Source organism: Neoarius graeffei, chromosome 7 (assembly GCF_027579695.1).
Source record: "Neoarius graeffei isolate fNeoGra1 chromosome 7, fNeoGra1.pri, whole genome shotgun sequence".
In the NCBI taxonomy this organism is placed as follows: domain Eukaryota; kingdom Metazoa; phylum Chordata; class Actinopteri; order Siluriformes; family Ariidae; genus Neoarius; species Neoarius graeffei.
Genome location: NC_083575.1, coordinates 28,672,882 through 28,698,122, shown reverse-complemented (window position 1 = coordinate 28,698,122; position 25,241 = coordinate 28,672,882). Strand labels below are relative to the sequence as shown.

Sequence of the window (25,241 nt, the reverse complement as noted above, 5' to 3'; positions counted from 1 at the left end):
CCTAAACATACTGCTAAAGCTACACTGGAGTGGTTTAAAGGGAAACATTTAAATGTCTTGGAATAGCCTAGTCCAGGGGTTTTCAAAGTGTGGGAGAGTCAGCCCCCCCTCAGAGAGCAAATAAACAACAGCGCCCCCCACACACAATTTTTGTTGTTGCTATACTTAATGTTCCATTCGTATTTAAAAAAAAAATGGTTGTTGTACACATTTTTATTTTTTTCTTTTACACATTTTAAACATCTGTGCTTTTTAAAACATCTTTTTTTTACACATTTTAAACATCTGTGCTTTTCTTTTTAAAACATCTTGTTTTACACATTTTAAACATCTCATAGCATCGTTAGCTAGCACCTCTTGGCAGACAACACACTGTGGCACTGGAGCATCTTCAGATCCAGTCCATGAAAATCCAAACTTTAAATAATTTTGGCAAAAATGTTGGCCTCTATTAATTTCTCGTATTAAGTAAAAAATAATGTAAAGTGCACACAGTCCTTCACTGTAAACATAACACACTTTCAGTAACAGAATTTAAGCCTACATAAACACTAACTCGCACATCATGCAATGTTGCCAGATACTGCTGATGTTTTCCAGTCCAAAATATGTTCAAAACCCACCAAAATGCACTTAAAACCACCCAATCTGGCAACACTGCGCGCATGCTGCTTCTCTTGAACGTATACACGGAAGTAAGGCGGAAGGTAGTTTGTCGACATCACCTCAAGACGACGCCAGCGATTGGTCAAATTTGCAGGAAGGTTGCGGTGATTGGATATAATTGCAACACCGCCCTGAATTCGCGGGGATTGGTTGAATTTGCGTTGAAATTGCAAATCGCAACATCGCGAAATCCTGGAGGGTCTGGTTTTTTGCTTGGCCCAGACTCTGTCTCCTCACTCACTGTAGCTTTAGGAACTAAAAATCGATCCATTTTGTCTCTGGCAAAGGCTAGCTGAAGTTCGCTAAATGTCCGCAATAGTAACTTATTCTGGTTTGTTTCCTCACGTTGCGCCCCCCCGAAGAACTCTGGCGCCCCCCAGGGGAGGTGCTCCCCACACTTTGAAAAGCCCTGGCCTAGTCAAAGCCCAGACCTCAATCCAATTGAGAATCTGTGGCATAACTTGAAGACTGCTGTACACCAACGCAACCCATCTAACTTGAAGGAGTTGGAGCAGTTTTGCCTTTCGGAAAAGGTAAAAATCCCAGTGGCTAGATGTGCTAAGCTAACAGAGACATACCCCAAGAGACTTGCAGCTGTAATTGCAGCAAAAGGTGGCTCTACAAAGTATTGACTTTGGGGGGGATGAAAACCTATGCACACTCCAATTTTCTGTTTTTCATCTTAATTTTTGTTTGTGTCACGATAAAACAACAATTTTCACTTGTAAAGTGGTAGGCATGTTGTGTAAATCAAATGGTACTAACCCCCCAAAAATCCATTTTAATTCCAGCTTGTAATGTGACAAAACAGGACAAACACCAAGGGGGATGAATACTTTTGCAAGACATTGTGTATGTATGCATCTTATATATATATATATATATATATATATATATATATATATATATATGTGATATTTTTCTCTCAAGTTCAGGTCATCTACCAGATGCCTGGGAGTTTGAGGGTCCTGCGCAGTAGCTTAGCTGTTCCTAGGACTGCGCTTTTCTGGACAGAGATCTTGTCTGATGGGGGCGTCATGGCTCAGGTGGATAAGGCGCCATACCATAAATCCGGGGACCCGGGTTCAATTCCGGCCTGAGGTCATTTCCCGATCCCTCCCTGTCTCTCTCTCCCACTCATTTCCTGTCTCTACACTGTCCTATCCAATAAAGGTACAAAAAGCCCAAAAAAAATCTTTAAAAAAAAAAAAGAGATCTAGTCTGATGTTCCTGGGATCTATTGGATCCGCTCCAAGTTTCACTGCACCAAGGGCTCCTATCACCACGAGGACCACTGTTGGCTTCATCTTCCACATCTTTTCTACCTCTTCTTGATAATTCTCAAGCTTCTCAAGTTCCTTTTTCCTGATGTTATTGTCGCTTGGTATTGCCATATCCATCACCACAGCTTTGTTCTCCTGTTTGTCCACCACTACCATGTCTGGTTGGTTAGCTATTACCAGTTTGTCCATCTGTATCTGGAAGTCCCACAGGATCTTAGCTTGGTCATTCTCAACCACCTTTGGAGGTGTGTCCTACTTTGACCTTGCGAGTTCCAGTCCATACTTAGCACAGATGTTTCTGTATACACTATGCCAGCCACTTGGTTACGGTGTTCCATGTACGCTCTTCCTGCTAGCATCTTACACCCTGCTGTTATGTGCTGGATTGTCTTGGGGGCATCTTTGCACAGTCTGCACCTGGAGTCCTGCCTTGTGTGGTAGACCCCAAGGGCGTCCTCGGAAGAGTATAGCTCCCAGAGGGAGCTCCTCGGGAGGGGGGGTTCTGTCAGTAAAACTGCTGAGAACACACAAACTACAAACATGGACACCCAGAACTACAGTCTCTCAAGAACCACGGAGCCCTCTGGCACCTGAGTATTAATTGCAGCTGTCACACATTCCTCTAATCAGCACTCCCCTTACTTAAGCCACTCTCACACAACACTCCAGTGCGAAGTATTGTTCTGTTTGCCCAGTACATACCAAGCCTTGCATTCTATTATTGTCTCGCTGTTTTCTGACCTTTGCTTGCTTTATTTTGACTACGATATTTGTCTCGCCCATTCTATGTTGTTCACCGATCGCCCGGCCCTCGCTTATTTCCTGACCTCACGTCTGTCTATCAATCATTTTGGCTTTGTCGACCATCTACTTCCCTGCTCTCCTCTGCATGTACATCTCTAAGTGCCTGCACTCTGACAGGATACGCCGCCATCATGGATGTAGCAGAGGATGCGCAGCAGATGGCTTTGAATGCTCAGGGATGCTTACCGGGAGAACATCAACAGATGCTAGCGGATCTCAACACCCGTATGATGCAGCTAGCAACCATGATGTCGCAGGCCATCCTACCGCGCCGAGTCCCTTCCCAGCTCCGTGCTACAACTTCCGCCTCCGGAGAGATTCGCTGGAGATACTGCTGATTGCAAAGGTTTCTTGCTTCAATGCTCCATGTATTTCACAACCATGCCTAATCTTTCTGATAAGCACAAAATCGCTAAGTTTATTTCCTTTCTCACAGGCAAAGCGCTGCGCTGGGCTAGTGAGATTTGGGACCAGGAAAAGACAACTTCCTACGAGCAGTTTCTCTCCATGTTTAAAAGGGTTTTCAACCACAAACCTGAAGGAATTGAAATTGGAGAGAGTCTCACAAGGTTCCCGTAGTGTGGCTGAATATGCGCTTGACTTGAGAACATTAGCGGCAGCCAGTGGATAGGACAAACCTGCCTTGAAGGCTGTCTTCCACCAAGGTCTACGCCCTGTAGTTCTGAGTGAACTCGCCTGCTGTGATGAACAGCTCACCTTGGACTCCCTTATCGATCTAGCAATTTGACTGGATCATCTGTTGGCTCACAGACCCTCCATTCAGGAAAGCGCTAAACCTAGCCCTACTTCCAAGGACATTTCACCCATGGAAGTTTCACGCACAAGGCTTTCTCGTTCTGAGCATGAGAAGAGGAAAAGGGAGAGGTTATGTTTCTACTGTGGGAATTCAGAACATCAATTGAACAGCTCTCCCATTCATCCTCCCCGTAAGGCTCCAGCCGAGAATTCTACACACACAGTGAGTCCGGTGAGAAAATTTAATTCTAAGTCCTTCAAGGTTCCTGTATTATTAAAACTCACAGATGCCACACACGTACTCTGTGCTTTCATTGATTCAGGGGCAGAAGGGAACTTTATCAGCCACACGGTTGTGCAGAAGTTCAACCTGCCCACAACCCTTCTGCAAAGTGCACTTAATATTAGGGCCATTGATTGAGGATCCATAGGGAATGGCCTCATTACCACGCGGACCACACCTATTCACATTCAGGTGGGAATTCTACACTCAGAGCACATCTCCCTTTATGTCACCACCACTGTAAATCACAATCTCATTCTCTGCTACCCTTGGCTTCAGCTTCACGATCCATTGATATCATGGCAGAACAAAGAAATCCTCCAATGGTCTCCTACCTGCTTTCAAAATTGCATTTCTTGCCTGAAAGTCAACCTTCCCTCCACCTCTGTGGAGAGCCCCCAACCAGACTCTTTGGACAAGGTTCCAGAGTGTTACAAGGATCTACAGGAGGTCTTTAGCAAGGGAAAGGTGTGCGGACTACCACCACAGACCCTAGGGCTATGCTATTGACCTACTGCCTGGCATGTCACCACCTCAGGGACGCATATATCCCTTGTCCCACAAAGAACACGCCGCCATGGAGGAATACATTCAGGAGGCACTTAAGCAGAGATACATCTGACCGTCCAAATGTCCAGCTTCTGCAGGCTTCTTCTTCATTGAGAAACGAGGCGGCGGACTTTGGCCCTGCATAGATTATAGAGGCTTGAACCAGGTCTCTGTCATGTACCCCATCCTTTTCCTCTCATTCCCTCAGCTCTAGAACAATTGAGATCTGCCAAGATCTTCTTGAAGCTGGATCTGCGCAGTGCTTACAACCTGATCAGGATCAAAGAAGGCGATGAGTGGAAGACCGCATTTAGCACTACCGCCGGCCATTTTGAATACCGGGTAATGCCACATGGTCTTTCTTCGGCACCCAGCGTGTTCTAATGTCTAATTAACGACGTGCTATGGGACATGCTGGGTCGGTATGCCATCGCATACATTGATGACATCCTGATCTACTCCCCAGATGAGGAGAGTCACCTGAAGCACATCAGAACTGTTCTACAATGTCTTCTAGAAAATCACCTCTATGTCAAGGCAGAGAAGTGCAAGTTCCATCAAGATCGCATCTCCTTCCTAGGTTACATCATTAGCGCTGAAGGGGTTAGCATGGACTCCTCTAAGGTATTCACAGCAATGTCCTAGCCCACTCCTACCTCCATAAGGGAACTTCAGCGGTTACTTGGCTTTGCTAATTTCTACTGTCGGTTCATTAGGGGCTTCAGTACTATAGCAACCTCTTTAACCACATTGCTTAAGAAAGGACCCAAGCACCTCCAGTGGAACCCCCAGGCCAATGGAGGCATTCCAGCGTCTTAAGAAGGCCTTCACCACTGCTCCGGTCCTTCAGCATTCAGACCCTATGAAACCGTTCACCTTAGAAGTGGACGCATCCTACACTGGAGTAGGGGCAGTCCTTTCTCAACGCTTTGGTGAGAAACAGAAACTCCATCCCGTAGCTTTCTTCTCCAAGAAACTCTCCTCTGCTAAGAGGAATTATGATGTTGGCAACAGAGAACTGCTTGCCATCAAACTAGCCCTAGAAGAGTGGTGGCACTGGCTAGAAGGAGCCGCTCACCCTTTTACTATTCTCACAGATTACAAAAATCTTGAATACCTCAAGACAGCCAAGAGGCTGAACCCTCGCCAGGCCAGGTGGGCACTATTCTTCACTAGATTAAAGTTTACCATTTCATTTTGCCCTGGTTCCAAGAACATGAAAGCTGACGCGCACTCATGAAGTTTCAGTTCTGCACGCCAAGTGTCTGTCAATCATCCCATTCTTCCATCCCAATGTTTTGTACAGTCCATCACATGGGACCTAGATGGAGAGATAAGACATTCCCAACCATCAACACTTCCTGATAATCTCCCACCTGGCCTACTCTACGTGCCCAAGTGGTTGCGAGGTTGTCTTATCACATGGGCCCATTCATCTCCCACCATAGGTCATCCTGGCAGTCAACGCACACATCAAATGCTCAGAAACAAATATTGGTGGGAGAATATGCTGACTGAGGTTAACCAATATATTGCCTCTTATTCTACTTGTGCGCAGGCTAAAGTTCCCAGAACTCCTCCCACTGGCAAGCTGTGCCCTCTTCCTATGCCTCAGAGACCCTGGTCCCATATCGCCATTGACTTCATCACAGACCTTCCTCTGTCAGAAGGCAACATAACCATAATGGTAACCATAGACCATTTCTCGAAAGGCCTTAAGCTCATTCTACTGGGCATCCCCACGGCGTCGCAAACAGTAGAGCTCCTCTTCCAGCATGTGTTTAGATACTACGGTATCCCAGAAGACATAGTCAGTGACTGGGGCTCTCAATTCATTTCTCGTTTCTGGACATGCTTCATGGAGAGGCTAGGGGTATCAGTGAGCCTTACATCCAGCTACCACCCCCAATCCAATGGGCAAGTTGAGAGGGCCGGGCAAGTTGAGAGGGGCAACCAAGAAATCGGCTGCTTCCTGAGAATTTTCTGCATGCGCAACCCCCCCCCCCCGATTTCTTGGTTGGCCCTCTCAACTTGCCCATACTCGGCCCATGGGAGAAAACGTGCCCTATTGGGCACATTTTCTCCCATGGGCAGAGTATGAACAAAACTCCCTGAAACACTCTGCTACACAGCTAATCCTGTTTCAGTGCATACTCTGCTACCAGCCACCCTTATTCCCCTGGGATGACATACCTAGCCAGGTCCAGTCAGTGGAGGATTGGTTCACATGCAGCCAAACTATATGGGAGGAGGTTCACCAATGTCTGGAAACGGTCAATGCCAAATATAAGGAGTACGCAGATAAACACAGAGGAGACAACCTAGACTTTTCTCCAGGTGACAGAGTATGGGTGGCCGCAAGGAATCTCAGAGAGCCCAACACATGCAGAAAGCTCCAGCCATGTTATATTGGGCCATTCAAGATCCTGCATTGCATCAATGAAGTCTCCTACCGGTTAGAACTCCCCCCTCACAGCAGACTATCTCCCATGTTCTACATCTCCAATCTAAAACCAGCCATCCCAGGTCCCCTTGCAAGAACTCACCAGTGCCCGAACACCCTGAACACCTTGTAGAGGGTGAGCCCATCTACCAGGTAAACAAGATCCTCAACTCGAGACACAGAAGAGGGCAAGTCGAATACTTGGTAGATTGGGAGGGGTATGGACCCGAGGAACAGAGCTGGGTCCCCACCAAGGACATTCTAGACCCTCTCCTCAAGCAAGAGTTCCATGCCCTGAATCCTTACGAGCCTGCACCACGAGGTAGAGGGCATCCTCAGAAGAGTATAGCTCCCAGAGGGAGCTCCTCGGGAGGGGGGTTCTGTCAGTAAATCTGCTGAGAACACACAAACTACAAACATGGACACCCAGAACTACAATCCCCAAGAACCACAGCGCCCTCTGTCACCTGAGTATTAATTGCAGCTGTCACGCATTCCCCTAATCAGCACTCCCCTTATTTAAGCCACTGTCACACAACACTCCAGTGTGAAGTATTGTTCTGTTTGCTCAGTACATACCAAGCCTTGCATTCTATTATTGTCTCTCTGTTTTCTGACCTTTGCTTGCTTTATTTCGACTACGATATTTGTCTCACCCATTCCACGTTGTTCGCCGATTGCCCGACCCTCACTTGTTTCCTGACCTCGCTTCTGTCTATTGTTTTGGCTTTGTCGACCGTTTACTTCCCCACTCTCCTCTGCGCATACATCCGTAAGTGCCTGCACTCTGACAGCATGGCCCTCTTCGTTCTTTTTTTTAAGGGTACAATATGGTAGGCCTACTACCGTATAAAGGTACATTTTCGTTATTGGAGGTACGTAACTGTTCCTTAATAATTTGGGCACAAAAAAGTATTCACTTAGATGAGTACATGATTGTACTTAAGAATGGCACTGACCCAGAGATAAACATGTGTAGTCCCTTCAGTACACACTGGCACTCCTTTTTCTGAGTGTGCACAGCACTGAAGGAGGGTATGTTTCTTTCTATGACTGTGGCTTTATGTGATTTTATATCCTTAATGTAACCACACACATATGTAACCATGCACACACGCCTTGATGTCATCATATAAGCAATAATTTGGTTTATGATTAAAGGTAGTTTGGTCATACTTAAAGGAACAGTCCACCGTACTTCCATAATGAAATATGCTCTTATCTGAATTGAGACGAGCTGCTCCGTACCTCTCCGAGCTTTGCGCGACCTCCCAGTCATGATATGAGTACAGTCTGTTATTTTAGAAGATAAATTTAATATATTATTTAATATATAGCCTAATAAAAAATATTTTATAACATATCACGACATATTACTGTCTGTAACTGTTCGTCACTAAAGCGTTTTCTAAGATCATAACGTCTGATATTATTTTTTTTTTTACACACACAATAGGCGTGTGTGCATAAAGTTATAGTAAACCACCCCCCGCCTTTTTTTTTTTGAGTCGCCGGACCCACCCACCTCCTGCGTTCCAGGACCTCCCACTTCACAAATTAAGCACTGCATAGGTGTGAATGGTTGGTTGTCTCTGTGTCAGCCCTGCGATGACAGAGACAAACAGGGGCATGTACCCCGTGTCTCGCCCATAGTCAGCTGGGATAGGCTCCAGCTTGCCTGCAACCCTGTAGAACAAGATAAGCATGTATGTATGTACTTGATCAAAGATAAAAAAAAAAACCTCTCCTTCAACAGGTTATCTTTTCAAATGTCATCAGTCAAGGAGTCTCATGTTATTCTGATCAATAGCACATTTGGCATGGGTGAACTCACTGAGCCCATGGTCAGGAACATGATCTTGAATTACCCTTCATGTTGCGTGCTCAACTCAGAGGGTCAGCCAGTGTCATGAATATTGACCTATACTTCCTGTGCGATGGGAGTTCTGTACACGCTGCCAGAGTACAGACGGAAAGGCTACGCCAAAGCTGTGATCACCACATTGGCAAAGAAACTGCATTCAGAGGGCTATCCAGTCTACTGCTTCATTGAGGAGGAGAACCAGGTTCTACAGGCTCTTTACCAGTTTAGGCTTCAGGCCCTTCAGTTCATCTGGGATGAATTCTCCATGCCCTGATGACATGTCGTGGGTCATTGATGCAAAACTGCTGGCAGAGCGCTTCCACTTCTTTTTCCCCGAACAGCGCGTCTTCCTCCCGCGGCCACGGAAGTGTGCACCCTCCTTTTCCATAATATACAAACAGATATTTTGTGGATGTCGTTTCATGAGAGAAATCACCAAGAAGACAGATATCAAAATCAGACATTAACACTAAACTTGCATTTATTTATTTAATTATTTGTTTTTTTTTGTTTGTTTTTTTATTTTGTTACATAGTCAAGAGAGGTGGCGGATCACCGGATCCAGTGTAAATAGCTGCCGGAGCCAACTTCCGAGGTTCCGGAGCGCGCTCCGGCTTGCTCCCCCTCAAATTAAGCCCTGGCTATAGCCAGGCCATATCCTCCATGGATTAGGGATGGCAAAAACTAAAAAAAAAATCTTGACCGACCACCGAGCCTCATTAGCCGGTTAAAGTCGGTTAACCTGAGTTTAAACAGGGATGCAAACGGTGCGCCTTTTTCACGGCTCATGCAGATCCGATTTTTTTTAGGGGGGGCGTTGGAGTGTCTGAATAATTTCATCAGAGTAAATTCTGTATTAAAATTACTACATAAGCAAATGCCGTTACAGTCCGTGAAAAAGTCGGCATCTGCACCTTTAGTTTGTGTGGAGAGATATGATCTGCAATAACATGCATTGTTGGCTACAGACCGAAACATACTTTCAGAATGCACTGGCCAAGGCAGGACTAAACTCGATGTGCCTTCTAATAATAATTTTAAAAAAAAAACAGAATAGTAATTTGTAAGCTAAAAAGCCTGTCTCTACACTTTTTTCTTTCGCCGAGTGGCAGCGGGAGGGCGGGACATGACTGAATGGGTGTTTCTGATTTGTCAGCTATCTTTAACTGTGCGGGAGGGCGGGACATGACTGAATGGGTGTTTCTGATTTGTCAGCTGTCTTTAACTGTGGCGGGAGGGCAGGACATGACTGAATGGGTGTTTGATTTGTCAGCTGTCTTTAACTGTGGCGGGAGGGCGGGACATGACTGAATGGGTGTTTCTGATTTGTCAGCTGTCTTTAACTGTGGCGGGAGGGCAGGACATGACTGAATGGGTGTTTCTGATTTGTCAGCTGTCTTTAACTGTGGCGGGAGGGCGGGACATGACTGAATGGGTGTTTCTGATTTGTCAGCTGTCTTTAACTGTGGCGGGAGGGCGGGACATGACTGAATGGGTGTTTCTGAAGTACAGGATGTTATGACATATCCGGTCGTGATGTCTGTAAATTGAGTAAATTACGGACTTTGCTTATCCCGTGTGAATGCAAGGGATTTAACACAGAGGTTGGGTGGGAATTTACAAATTACTATAGGTTCACAGGTAATACTAATCCCGTGCGAATAGTGCTTAAAGGAACAGTCCACCGTACTTCCATAATGAAATATGCTCTTATCTAAATTGAGACGAGCTGCTCCGTACCTGTCCGAGCTTTGCGCGACCTCCCAGTCAGTCAGACGCAGTCAGACGCGCTGTCACTCCTGTTATCAATGTAGCTAGGCTCAGTATGGCCAATGGTATTTTTTGGGGGCTGTAGTTAGATGCGACCAAACTCTTCCGCGTTTTTCCTGTTTACATAGGTTTATATGACCAGTGATATGAAACAAGTTCAGTTACACAAATTGAAACGTAGCGATTTTCTATGCTATGGAAAGTCCGCACTATAATGACAGGCGTACTAACACCTTCTGCGCGCTTCGGCAGCACATTGATATCTGAGCTCCGTATCAATGTGCTGCCGAAGCGCGCAGAAGGTGTTAGTACGCCTGTCATTATAGTGCGGACTTTCCATAGCATAGAAAATCGCTACGTTTCAATTTGTGTAACTGAACTTGTTTCATATCACTGGTCATATAAACCTATGTAAACAGGAAAAACGTGGAAGAGTTTGGTCGCATCTAACTACAGCCCCAAAAAATACCATTGGCCATACTGAGCCTAGCTACATTGCTAACAGGAGTGACAGCGCATCTGACTGCGTCTGACTGACTGGGAGGTCGCGCAAAGCTCGGACAGGTACGGAGCAGCTCGTCTCAATTCAGATAAGAGCATATTTCATTATGGAAGTACGGTGGACTGTTCCTTTAAGATGTCAGAGGCTGAAAGAACATAGGCAAAAAATCCCTCGGACACTAATTTTGAAACAATGTTGGCTGTTAAAGCCTCCTTAAGTACCTTACTCACCCATAAAGCAAAACAGAGTATCAGACTGGCGAGACAGAGGCTTTATGAATTCGGAAATAAACCAAATAAATATCTGGCTAGGTTGGTTAGTAAGAAATTTGACTCACATCATACGTATCTCAGCTATTAAAGACAGTGGGGGTAAAAGAAGAACAGATTTAGAAAATATTAAAGTATTCGAGGCATATTGTAATCAATTATATAAGAGCACTCAGCCTGTGCCAGATCAGAAGTTCTTTGAATTATTCTTGTCTAATCTGGCACGACCTGAGTTCACAGATCTGCAGAAAGAAACACTAAATGGACCAATAACAGAACAGGAGGTTAAGGTTGCTCTGAACTCTCTTCAAGCAGGTAAAGCACCAGGCCCAGACAGGTTTGGTTGTGAATTTTACAAAGAATTCGAATCCTTACTTATACAGCCCTTGCTTAATGTTTCATGACTCATTGAAAAATAGATCTCTTCCAAGGTCATTAACAGAGGCCAATATTAGTCTTATACTGAAGAAAGGTAAGGCCGACGACGAATGTGCGTCTTATAGACCTATAAGTTTGTTAAATACAGATCTTAAGTTGTTGTTTAAGACCCTTGCTCTGCGTCTGGAAACAGTCTTGCCTTGTATTATTAATAATGACCAAACGGGATTTATTACTGGTAGGAATTCATGTAGTAATATGAGGAGGCTTCTCAATGTTATCCAGCTGTACCAATCTAAGAAACTTGACTGTATAGTTGTTAGTCTGAACGCAGAGAAGGCTTTCAATCGGGTCGAATGGCCATATCTCTTTTCTACTCTGGAGACACTAGGTCTAGGTGAAGCATTTCTTAGCTGGGTGAAGCTATTATATGACAACCCATTGTCAGCTGTAGTAACCAATGGCAAGAGATCGCCTTATTTCCGGCTGGGTCGGGGTACTAGACAGGGGTGCCCTCTGTCCCTATTACTATTCGCAATTGCTCTTGAGCCTTTGGCAGAGGCTATCAGGCACTCCCCCTCTATTTCAGGTATCTCAGTTGGTGAAAAAATTCATAAAATATCTTTGTATGCTGACGATGTTCTCTTGTTTCTTACCAAGCCAGAAGTCTCAATACCAGCAGTGCTAGACCTGATTGGTTGCTTCAGTCAATTTTCAGGTTACAAAATTAATTTTTCAAAATCGGAAGCACTTCCTTTGGGTGGACTCCGCCACACAAATCTCTCACCCCCTTTATCTTGCCCATTCAGATGGACACCACAGGGCTTTACATATTTAGGTGTGGTAACTCCATTCCTTCATCAATTATGTGCTGCCAACTTTATACCTTTACTTAAACGCATATATGAGGACCTTGAAAGGTGGACTTCCTTGCCACTATCCATGTTAGGCATGATTTCATTACTTAAGATGAATATTTTACCTAAACTTCTGTATGTATTTCAGATGCTCCCAGTTTTGCTCCCTAAAAAAGTGATCAAAGAACTGAATGGTCGATTTAGTACATTTATATGGAACAGAAAAAGACCCCGCATGAGCTTAGCCAGACTCATGAAGCCTAAAGAAAAAGGTGGCCTTTCAGTCCCTGACATTAGGCTGTACCAGCTGGCCTCACAGCTGCGTTATATTGCTGACTGGATCAAAAATGATAATGAATCTACATGGCTGGACTTAGTCCTCACAGGTTGGTTATCCCTTGTGTGGTCTCTTGTTTGCAGCCGAACAAAAAAAGATTAAAACTTCTGTTGGTGACTGTAGGTACCGTCCGTCTAAGAACTACAACAGCCCGTCTCTTTAAGAAACTACATTTCCCATCACCAGCTTCCGTGTTGACCTATGTCACGCCGGGGCGGGATCACCAACGTCACATCCTCCATGAAAGAATAAGTAACCCGGAAACTTCCAACTCGGTCTCTTTTGGCGCCGTGAATTCAACACGGACACAAGGAAGACTTTTCTCTCTCTTTCCGTCTGGACCAGCGGTCTGCAGGCAAAAAGAGGATTTGCTCCACCAGAAAAGCAGATAAATACATCTTTTCTTTTCTTTCTTGCAAGATCCACGATTTAACACGATTTCTTTGTTTACCTTTGGCCACGGTAAAAATCCAAAATCGTGCGATCTAACTCAGATGAGTTACAACCGGTTTTTATTTCTATTATCAAGTACGTACAAACTGCAGCAAGCAGTTAATTTAAAATTAGAAGCGACCGGATCCTTCTCATTTTAATTCTCTATGCACATTGTCTGATCAGAGACTTTCTTTTCATCACGAGCGACCACACGCTGGACCAAGACATGCTCTGTGCCTCACGTGCTTCACAACGGTGAAGCTCCTGTGAAACTCAGCCTCTCCAAGAATTCTCTGCTTTCTACAAAAGGGGCGAGATACTGAAGTAAGACTTGGCATTTGGGCAAAATCTAGTCTTAGGAATTAGCTTTTATTGAAGCAGTGTGAATTTAAACTCAGGAACGGTTTAATTGTTTACACTGTAGACATGCAGCGTGTTGAATTGATGATTGTATCATTTTGTTTTAATCTCTCAGTTGTTTAATAGATAGGCTGTGCATGCTTCTCTTTATTCCTTACTAACATCTTCAATTTCCTTATTACACACCTTGACCCCATCAAGATTTCAGTGGATTTAGTACTATTATAAACTAGTGAAATTAGCCTACGGCTAATTCTTTTGTCCTATTAGCATCCAAAGCTAAGTGTATTGTCTCAAGGGAACACGTGGCGGCCCTCCTCCACACTCACATACACACCTTTTGTCTTAACTCCATAAGGTAGGATCCTTGGGCCTTAGCTAGCCACATACGGCTAATTCTTTTGTCTAATTAGCAACCAAAGCTAGCTCACCAGCAGTGGCGGTTCTAGGATTTTTCTGAAACAGGGGCCACTATGGGGCCATATGTAACCTTCAGGGGCCAAGAGTGTCGCCACCATCTTTATCCAGTGATAACGCTGCTTGAATGAACATCAATTCAACTATCTGGGGACTGTGGTCTGGGTAGTTCTTGTGGGTTGAAGCAGTCAGGTTCGCCCTCACTCTGGCTTTCATCATTTGAACCTGCACCATCCGATAGAGCTAATACAGAAGTATGTCACAAAATAAATAACCCGTATTTCTATTCAAAATGCCATCTGACAACTACCAATTTAGTTATTTTAATAAATAAAATGCAATTAAGTACATTACACCCATACAACATGGCATCATTACCTAGAGGGTTATTATTACAGCTAAAGTTGAACTACATACAAGTCTAGAACTAAAGTAGACCCTTAAACTGTGCATTTCTCCTCTATGCAATCTCAATCAATACCATTTCCAGAAATACCGGTACAATACATTGTATTATTTGTAGTCATCTGGTTTTGCATACTGCATCATGTTTTCTCTGACCTGGTGAAGAGGGGCTTGGGCTAGCAGACTGGTACTGCAGTTGTTGACCGTCCTGTGGCGCTGGCTGGTGCCTGCGTACTTGTGCTGCCCTCGTTTAAACCCTCACTTTCAGTTTTTCTTTTGATAAGAAACTGCTGAATTCCCTGCGTCTTTCTTTTCATGCTCTCTCTGTCTCTATATCTGCCAAACACGATAGTTAAGATTAAAACAAAATCTTGAGCTTTGAATAAACAGGCTATTGCTATCTTACCAAACAAATTACAACTTAACATCGCTAACAAGTGCAGTGACTTACAAGTTTAGAAGCCAACAGCTTTAATGTAGTTACAGTTTAGTTTAATACAAACCTAAACTTAACAACCAACAAGAAGATTTGACTCACCAAAGAATGAATTCGCCTAGTTGAACATCAGTCTCATCGCCGCTGACTGGCATTAGTACTTGTGCATCCTCTTTGATCACATGGAAGCGGAATGGTAAACGCTGTGGTAATGTTGAGCAATGGAAAAAAAACCTCCACGGGTCTGTTTCTTCTTCCATTCAGTTGTATTGATGCAACAGGTGCACTGCCACCAACAGTTTGGGGGTGGAACTGCACCAGTGATTATTGAATTCTCCGGTTGTTGTTCTTGCCAGTTGATTGACAGAACAGGGGCACTTCAGGGGCCAATCAAATTAGAGGCGGGGCCACAGCCCCTGTGGCCCCGCCCCTAGAACCGCCCCTGCTCACCAGGCCCCTCACACACACACACACACACACCTTAGCTAGCATGCCTTTGTCTTAGCTAGCGACACAAGGCTAACCTGTGGCTCAACAGGTGGTCAGTACATCTCAATTAGCAACCAAAGCTAACTCTCTTGCTGTACTTAGAAACGCGTGGTCACCAGGCCCCACACACACAAACACATCTTAATTAGCACACAAAGCTAATCTTTTGTCTTCACCACAACACACACACATCTCACACACACACCTCACTGTTTGTATATATTTCAACTGACATTATTCATTTTTATCTTTATAATAAATTCACTTATTGTTGAAACTGTGTTTATTTGTGTTCCGATATTTATGAAGTCACACAATCTCAAAAGAATTCAAAGGTGCATATAGGTTGTGTAATATGGTAAGTGATCATAATAATTTGGAATATACCATAATTTAGCTGTTTGGTAATTTATTATTAAGCACCAAAATTAATGGTATTAATTAATGAGACTGATCCAATGAGACTGATTCCATGAGTGATTTAATGATATGAGACTGATTCAATGACTGATTCAATGGTATGATTCAAATGAGACTGATTCAATTTTAATCATTAACCTTCAGATTTAATGAGATTGATCACTCACTTAAACTAATTGCACCTACAGTGACAACATGATTATAAATGCAACTATTAAAGTCTGGAGGGATATAAGGAAATTGGAAGGTCTTGAGGGACAGCTTGAGGGACAGTGTGGGGTAACATAGATTTCTGTCCTGGCGCTATAGATAGGGGCTTTGAGTTATGGAAAAGTAAAGGCATCCTTATTATTGGACACTTGGAGACAAAATGAGAAAAAAAAATCCAGAAAATCACACTGTCTGATTTTTAAAGAATTTATTTGCAAATTATGGTGGAAAATAAGTATTTGGTCAATAACAAAAGTTCATCTCAATACTTTGTTATATACCCTTTGTTGGCAATGACAGACGTCAAACGTTTTCTGTAAGTCTTCACAAGGTTTTCACACACTGTTGCTGGTATTTTGGCCCATTCCTCCATGCAGATCTCCTCTAGAGCAGTGAAGTTTTGGGGCTGTCGCTGGGCAACACGGACTTTCAACTCCCTCCAAAGATTTTCTATAGGGTTGAAATCTGGAGACTGGCTAGGCCACTCCAGGACCTTGAAATGCTTCTTAGGAAGCCACTCCTTCGTTGCCCGGGCAGTGTGTTTGGGATCATTGTCATGCTGAAAGACCCAGCCACGTTTCATCTTCAATGCCCTTGCTGATGGAAGGAGGTTTTCACTCAAAATCTCACGATACATGTGTAGCGAGAACAACGTGTGGGTGGAGCACAGAAGACGGCAGGACAGAGATCAGGGTGCAATATACGGCTTTTATTGCCAAACTTTTCAGTCTAACACTCAAAAACCAATACTCGGAGATTCACACACAATCACGCCGTAGTCTCCTCTCGGCAACAACTCCCCTCCACTCTCACTCTCCCTCCTTAAATAGGGCGCGGTTTACTGGGGAGAACACACACAAAACACAGGTTAATTACACTCAGGTGAAGCGATTCTGCCACTTACCTTCCCCAACTCCGCCCTCCTGTCACAGACCGGCGCTTGACCACGCCCCCGCTGCCACAACATGGCCCCATTCATTCTTTCCTTTAAACGGATCAATCGTCCTGGTCCCTTTGCAGAAAAACAGCCCCAAAGCATGATGTTTCCACCCCCATGCTTCACAGTAGGTATGGTGTTCTTTGGATGCAACTCAGCATTCTTTCTCCTCCAAACACGACAAGTTGAATTTTTACCAAAAAGTTCTATTTTGGTTTCATCTGACCATATGACATTCTCCCAGTCCTCTTCTGGATCATCCAAATGCTCTCTAGCAAACTTCAGACGGGCCTGGACATGTACTGGCTTAAGCAGGAGGACACGTCTGGCACTGCAGGATTTGAGTCCCTGGCGGCGTAGTGTGTTACTGATGGTAGCCTTTGTTACTTTGGTCCCAGCTCTCTGCAGGTCATTCACTAGGTCCCCCCGTGTGGTTCTGGGATTTTTGCTCACCGTTCTTGTGATCATTTTGACCCCACGGGGTGAGATCTTGCGTGGAGCCCCAGATCGAGGGAGATTATCAGTGGTCTTGTATGTCTTCCATTTTCTAATAATTGCTCCCACAGTTGATTTCTTCACACCAAGCTGCTTACCTATTGCAGATTCAGTCTTCCCAGCCTCGTGCAGGTCTACAATTTTGTTTCTGGTGTCCTTTGACAGCTCTTTGGTCTTGGCCATAGTGGAGTTTGGAGTGTGACTGTTTGAGGTTGTGGACAGGTGTCTTTTATACTGATAACGAGTTCAAACAGGTGCCATTAATACAGGTAACGAGTGGAGGACAGAGGAGCCTCTTAAAGAAGTTGTTACAGGTCTGTGAGAGCCAGAAATCTTGCTTGTTTGTAGGTGACCAAATACTTATTTTACCGAGGAATTTACCAATTAATTCATTAAAAATCCTACAATGTGATTTCCTGGATTCTTTCCCCCCATTCTGTCTCTCATAGTTGAAGTGTACCTATGATGAAAATTACAGGCCTCTCTCATCTTTTTAAGTGGGAGAACTTGCACAATTGGTGGCTGACTAAATACTTTTTTGCCCCACTGTGTGTGTGTGTGTGTATATATATATATATATATATATATATATATATATATATATATATATATATACACATTTTATTATATATGTATGTATGTGTGTGTGTGTGTACATATAAATGAGAGAGACAGAGAGAGAAAATGCATGTGAATTCAGCCCAACATCAGGAAATCAGCACAACACCAGTTATTTCCACAAGTAAACAAACAAAACCAATTACCCATGCCCCATGGACCAGCTCGGCTTCATGGACCCCTGGGCATTCCTGGACTCCATTTTGAGAACCTCTGGTATAATGGATGTTCAGAAACCATCAACTTCATATGAAGTTCTTTCTACCCATCTCCAGTTCAGTTTAATAAAAACCCAGTTCTACGTATACTCTTAACCACTGGATCTTGCAAGGTTCTGGGCTCTTCAGCTTGTCTTTTTGGAAAAACCGAAAGGTTTTATGGATAATCCTACAGCAATGTTTCCTTTTCAGAGAGGGTTTGAAGTAGAATATTCTCTGAAACTATGAATGCTTAACAACTCAAATTACTCTTGAGAGCCTCTTTCTTATGGTATCAATCGAGGTTATAACACAATTTCTCAAAATCTATCACAGTTACATCAAAACAAATGCAGGCTGAAGAACACTAACTGAAGCTCAAACTGTTCTGAATCGGATTCCTGAAAATGATGAAACGGCCTCACCTGTGTTGACGCCAGCTCCCACCCACTTGTCCCTTTTTCACATAATGCCCCAAATAATTTGACATGCCCCAAATCTATCCTAATCTAGATCTAATTTACATCAACTATGCGCTAACTTGTTTTTGGAAGGGTTGCAATAGTAGGCCAGTAAAAGGAGAGCATTCATCAGGTTAACCAGATCCAGGGGAAATCATGTCAAAAACATGATCGTTAGAACTCTAACAGACCTCATATAAATTAACTCAGATTAAATTAAAGCTTTTACAAATACTGATGTTTCCATCCTGAAAAAGAAAAAAAAAAAACCTTGTGAACAAAATTTATTCAAACACTGAAAATCAGGCTTCATAATTAAATGAAATTGCATCTGATGCATTTTATTGCTGATATGAAATTATACTGTAACTTTAAAAAGTGATGATATCCAGGCATTTAATTTTATGTAACTGCAACTCAAGCAGGTTTTTATATTTTTAATTTTGCTACACACTACAGACATGTTTAAGTATAGTATTTATCATAAGATTTTGATAGATTTCTGATATAAGAACATAATGTACATTTCTAATTGAACATAGTGTGTGTTAGGGTTCACCCAGTCGGAAACGGTCAACTTACTTCTCGGGACCCCCGCCCTCGTACCACCCAGACGTCTGGGGGGGTTAGTCGCAAAGAAAGACAAGAACCCCAATGTAGTTCACATCTTTATTCGCAAGTTCCCCCCAATTGGACAAGAATACAGAGGGTTATTATATACGAGTGTTATCTGTGTGTAAATGACATCACTGTTTGATATCTATGTGTATGTGTGCATGTATGTGTGTGTCTATGGGGGGTGTGAGTAAGTGACATCATTTTGATTACATCACTGTTCTAATGGAATGTTCAGATGTATGTGTGTGTGTTTGACTTGCGTGCAAGTGAGCAGCTTGATCTTGGGGCAGGTCAAATAATCTCCATCAGTGTGTGTGTAAATCATAACATAATGACATATTTCTGATGATATGACATGATAGCAAGGTACAGACAGATTTTAAAGGTCATTGCTTACGTACACCCCTTCAGGTCAGATATAACATAGGGCAATATGTACTTAAGATGGTGATAGAATTTTTCAACAAATATATGTTATAAGAAAGTAAACAAAAAATAAGAATATGTCTAGTCTACGAAGGTCAAATGCATCAGAAATTAATGCCAAGTTAAACAGAAATAGTTTAAAGGATGAAAAGCTAAAACATTAAAATCATAATTTCTTAACACATGAATGTGTGCTAAGTCAGCAAATTACATCTTGATTTCATCAATATGTAGTAAGACAATCATAAGCAAAATAACAAATAAGAATGTCTTTAACAATCCTAAATTATATTCTGTAATTATAAAACTAACTTAAAACTATAAAACTAACTTAAATCATTGAATGCATCTTAGATCTAACAATTAAATCTAAATCACTGCCATAGTATATGCAATAGTCCAAAATAATAAAGGATCTTAAAAGCTCTCCCATATACAATCTTAACACTTTGTGCAGCAATAAGGCTAATACAAAACTATAAAACTAACATGAATCATGGCTTTAAATTTAACTTTAATCCCAAATACACTTTGGATATGCAGCTGTGGGTGTGTGTGGCATCATTGCAGACCTTGGTGCCGTTCAGACACATCTCTGATCAAAAATACACATTTCATATCAAAATAAATGTTCCCAAACAATGTCCAGCTGAGACATAAGGTCATTTTAACTGAACAGAAATTAATCCTTAATTTTGTCACAAATAAATTACTGCCTTCTTGGTCAAGAATAATACTTATATAAACCTAAATATAAACCTACATAATAATAAAACCTAACAGTGTGAATTTCTTCAGCATATTGCTTTTCATGTAATTTGATCTGTTATTCACTTAACAGATTTTAACAATTATTCAGATCAACATGGTCTCTTGCAAATTCATAAAATCTGACATTCAAATTGCATGAAAACATTCGGGATGGGTGGGGTTTGTGTTTGTTTCGGGTAACTTGTATGAAATTCAATTAAGTCCAAATACATTCACCTCATTTGTTTGACTTTGTACAAATTTCATGAGATCAGGCTATAGACCCTTTTCAGTCACGTGACCTTCGTAAACGCGACCGCCATTTTGGACATGTAGTGGACTTCGGCTCGAATCAGTTTGAATGCGAGGAAGGCGACAAACGAAAAACATAAAAGAAAAAGGAGCGAGATGCAGAAAACACCTTCACTATCCAGCGACGTAGGGCATTTAGAGGGCGAGCAGAGGGAGAGGTATTTGCAAAAATTGAGGTTAGTAGGCTTAGAGAACGACGTTTACCTGCTTCCACCAGGATTGTTCACTGACGTACGGAAGTACACGAAGCCCTCGTCTTTACCTGACTTCGGCCCACATGATCTGTATACCTATGTCGTTAAAAACCCATCGCCATACACATACACGCCAACGTCCGAGGTTCCTGAGCGCGCTCCGGCTTGCTCCCGGAGTGCTCCGGCCGAGGTTCCGGAGCGCGCTCCGGCTTGCTCCAGGAGTGCTCCGGCCGAGGTTACGGAGCGCGCTCCGGCTTGCTCCAGGAGTGCTCCGGCCAAGGTTACGGAGCACGCTCCGGCTTGCTCTGGAGCAAGCCGGAGCGCGCTGCTTAATTTGAGGGGAACCTCGGCCGGAGCACTCCAGGAGCAAGCCGGCACGCGCTGCTTTATTTGAGGGGAACCTCGGCCGGAGCACTCCGGGAGCAAGCCGGCGCGCGCTGCTTAATTTGAGGGGAACCTCGGCCGGAGCACTCCGGGAGCAAGCCGGCGCGCGCTGCTTAATTTGAGGGGAACCTCAGCCGGATCATAATTACAGTAAACTAGTAAATACAGTAAAGGAAAAACTTGAGATTGAAAGGTTTTAACAGTCATCCAAATGACTGAACGTAAACATTGCTACAGTAACATACTAGCTACTGTTGTTGACATTAGCTAGTCAACAATAGCTACTACAGAAGAACAAAGCGGTTACAATGGGTTATTTTAGCCTATTTGGTTACACACTCGCCGCCACAGAATGTTAACAGCAATGTAATGCCTTTTCTGGCTAATTTTATTCGTCTTACCTCCAACAAAGTGGTCACTACACAAGCGTTGGTATGCCGAGGGCTGCCAATCTTTCCTGTTTATGGCCGCTATCCATCTTCTCCGTCGGGATCTGATAAAATGATAAACCTTGCCTTGTTTGTTGATGGTTACTACATCCAGGTGCACAACAATATAGTGGCATGATGGAAGTCTTGCTGAAAGTAAAAACTTTCTTTGCTGCCGTTCCTCAATGCTGGCTGTGGTAAACTACTGGTAGTACATGTCCAAAATGGCGGCCGCGTTTGTCATGACGTCACGTGAAAAGGGTCCATATACGTTCATGCAATGATAACAGGAATGTCCTTTGTAACAAAGCCATCATGAAGCCTTAACATAATTGATTAAATTTAAAACCAGTAATCCTGAAAGACGGATCCTCAGTGAAGCCTAAATTGGTAAAGAGCCTGTAGGATAACTGGTTCTCCTCCTCAATCAAGCAGTACACTGGGCAGCCCTCTGAATGTAGTTTCTTTGCCAATATGGTGACCAGGGCTTTGGCGTAGCCTTTCCGTCTGTGCTCCGGCAGCGTGTACAGCATTCCAACTGCGCAGCAAGAATAGGTCAATATCCATGACACCGGCTGACCCTCCGAGTCCAGCACACAGCATGAAGGGAAATTCATGATCATGTCTCTGATGATCTTTTCACTGAATTCACCCATGCCAAACTTCCATGTACTATTGACCAGAGCAACGTGCGACTCGTTAAGTGACGACACTTGTAAGGGTAACCTGTGACAGACCAAAAAGACGTGGGTTTACCTTATATTCAGATCAATACCTAGCAAGATGTACTGTGTACTTGGTTCCATTTGTTTTGAATTTATAACAGAGCTCCCTGCGCTCAAGGCGCGTGTAACATAGCTCCATACTCGAGAACATGGTAATGCATCGACCTGATTTTTGATAGCTTTTGCAACCGTACAACATCTGTATGTACATATGAATGGCATCCGTGAACCACCAGAGGGAACCCGTTTGTAAGAGCAAGGTAACGTCTCTCAAACACTTGACCACCAGACAACAAAATTTGTATCTTTATTTACATAAGATACAGTAGTGCTTGAAAGTTTGTGAACCCTTTAGAATTTTCTATATTTCTGCATAAATATGACCTAAAACATCATCAGATTTTCACACAAATCCTAAAAGTAGATAAAGAGAACCCAGTTAAACAAATGAGACAAAAATATTATACTTGGTAATTTATTTATTGAGGAAAATGATCCAATATTACATATCTGTAAGTGGCAAAATGTATGTGAACCTCTCGGATTAGCAGTCAATTTGAAGGTGAAATTAGAGTCAGGTGTTTTCAATCAATGGGATGACAATCAGGTGTGAGTGGGCACCCTGTTTTATTTAAAGAACAGGGATCTATCAAAGTCTGATCTTCACAACACGTTTGTGGAAGTGTATCACGGCACGAACAAAGAAGGAGATTTCTGAGGACCTCAGAAAAAGCGTTGTTGATGCTCATCAGGCTGGAAAAGGTTACAAAACCATCTCTAAAAAGAGTTTGGACTCCACCAATCCACAGTCAGACAGACTGTGTACAAATGGAGGAAATTCAAGACCATTGTTACCCTCCCCAGGAGTGGTCGACCAACAAAGATCGCTCCAAGAGCAAGGCGTGTAATAGTCGGCAAGGTCACAAAGGACCCCAGGGTAACTTCTAAGCAACTGAAGGCCTCTCTCATATTGGCTAATGTTAATGTTCATGAGTCCACCATCAGAAGAACACTCAACAACAATGGTGTGCATGGCAGGGCTGCAAGGAGAAAGCCACTGCTCTCCAAAAAGAACATTGCTGCTCATCTGCACTTTGCTAAAGATCACGTGGACAAGCCAGAAGGTTATTGGAAAAATGTTTTGTGGACGGATGAGACCAAAATAGAACTTTAAATGAAGAAACGTTATGTTTGGAGAAAGGAAAACACTGCATTCCAGTACAAGAACCTTATCCCATCTGTGAAACATGGTGCCGTTAGTATCATGGTTTGGGCCCGTTTTGCTGCATCTGGGCCAGGACGGCTTGCCATCATTGATGGAACAATGAATTCTGAATTATACCAGCGAATTCTAAAGGAAAATGTCAGGACATCTGTCCATGAACTGAATCTCAAGAAAAGGTGGGTCATGCAGCAGACATGGGGACTTGAGACTTAGTGACTTGGACTCAAGTCGCTGTTTTAATGACTTGTGATTTGACAAAATATTCAATACTTGAGACTTGACTCGGACTTGGAGGTATAAGACTCGGGACTTGACTTGAGACATGATGACTTGAGTGTTCACATCATGTTTTCAGTGTGACTATAGAAGGTAATTTTTTTTTAAAAATGATGTTGATCACAAGGCGGCACGGTGGTGTAGTGGTTAGCGCTGTCACCTCACAGCAAGAAGGTCCGGGTTTGAGCCCCGTGACCGGTGAGGGCCTTTCTGTGCGGAGTTTGCATGTTCTCCCCGTGTCCGCGTGGGTTTCCTCCGGGTGCTCCGGTTTCCCCCACAGTCCAAAGACATGCAGGTTAGGTTAACTGGTGACTCTAAATTGATCGTAGGTGTGAATGTGAGTGTGAATGGTTGTCTGTGTCTGTGTGTCAGCCCTGTGATGACCTGGCGACTTGTCCAGGGTGTACCCCGCCTTTCGCCCGTAGTCAGCTGGGATAGGCTCCAGCTTGCCTGCGACCCTGTAGAACAGGATAAAGCGGCTAGAGATAATGAGATGAGAGATGTTGATCTCCCTGCGGGCTGAGAAAAGCACTGCCTTGTCAATCAGTCATGCCCTCTCTGCGTGGGCTACCTTACATACACCCACGCCCACGCCCCACTGTGCCCCTGTGGCGAACGTCTTGTGAGATATCACATAAACATGTCAGCCATACCGAGGGTAATTACTTTTGCCTTCAAAGACTACTTCCAAGAAGGTAAACGGCGAACAGCACAGTGCAAGCTTTGCGACATAAAAATTTCGGACAGCCAGACCACATCAAATTTCATCCGTCATTTGAAGAGCCATCCTGTGCAGTAAGTGTTTGTTAATGTGATATTATCTGGTGTGTTGGTTGTTAGCTAATGTCTGTGAATATTCTCATTCACCCAGATCATGTTATCCAAAGAGTTTAGTTATAGGCAACTAGATTTCTAATTTGAGTTTGAAGACGTCTTCAACGAGGAACGTCTTCAAAATCAAAGAACAGTTGCCTACAACTAGCAGCTAGCTAACTATTGGTTGTTAGCTAATGTCAGCTACGAGAGTGAGCGGCGGTTTAAGTTTATCATTGTGAAATTTTGATGCCAATGCTGGTTAGTAATGTAGTTAAGTCAAGTTTAATGATTCTGTATATCTGTTGTAAGTAAATTGTGCACTTTGCACTCGTGATGCAGCATCACTTTGCACTCGTGATGCTGTGTAACATAAGCAGCTCACCTACCCCATTGTCATATGCTATTGGTCAACTTGTGCACAGTAAAATGTCAAATAGTTGTCAGAA

General features: G+C 43.4%; 1 protein-coding gene across 4 annotated transcripts in view; it reads right to left on the bottom strand.

Annotated features, from left to right (window-relative positions):
• Positions 1-21,436: 21,436 nt before the first annotated feature.
• Positions 21,437-25,241, bottom strand: part of LOC132889213 (glycine N-acyltransferase-like protein Keg1) — a 57,579-nt gene continuing 53,774 nt past the window's right edge. For all 4 annotated transcript variants that reach the window (XM_060925476.1, XM_060925478.1, XM_060925477.1 and 1 more), the window contains one exon: positions 21,437-22,479. In XM_060925476.1, coding sequence (XP_060781459.1) covers positions 22,077-22,479 — 403 coding nt within the window. In that variant the 3' untranslated portion in view covers positions 21,437-22,076. The remainder of the gene's footprint in view (positions 22,480-25,241) is intronic.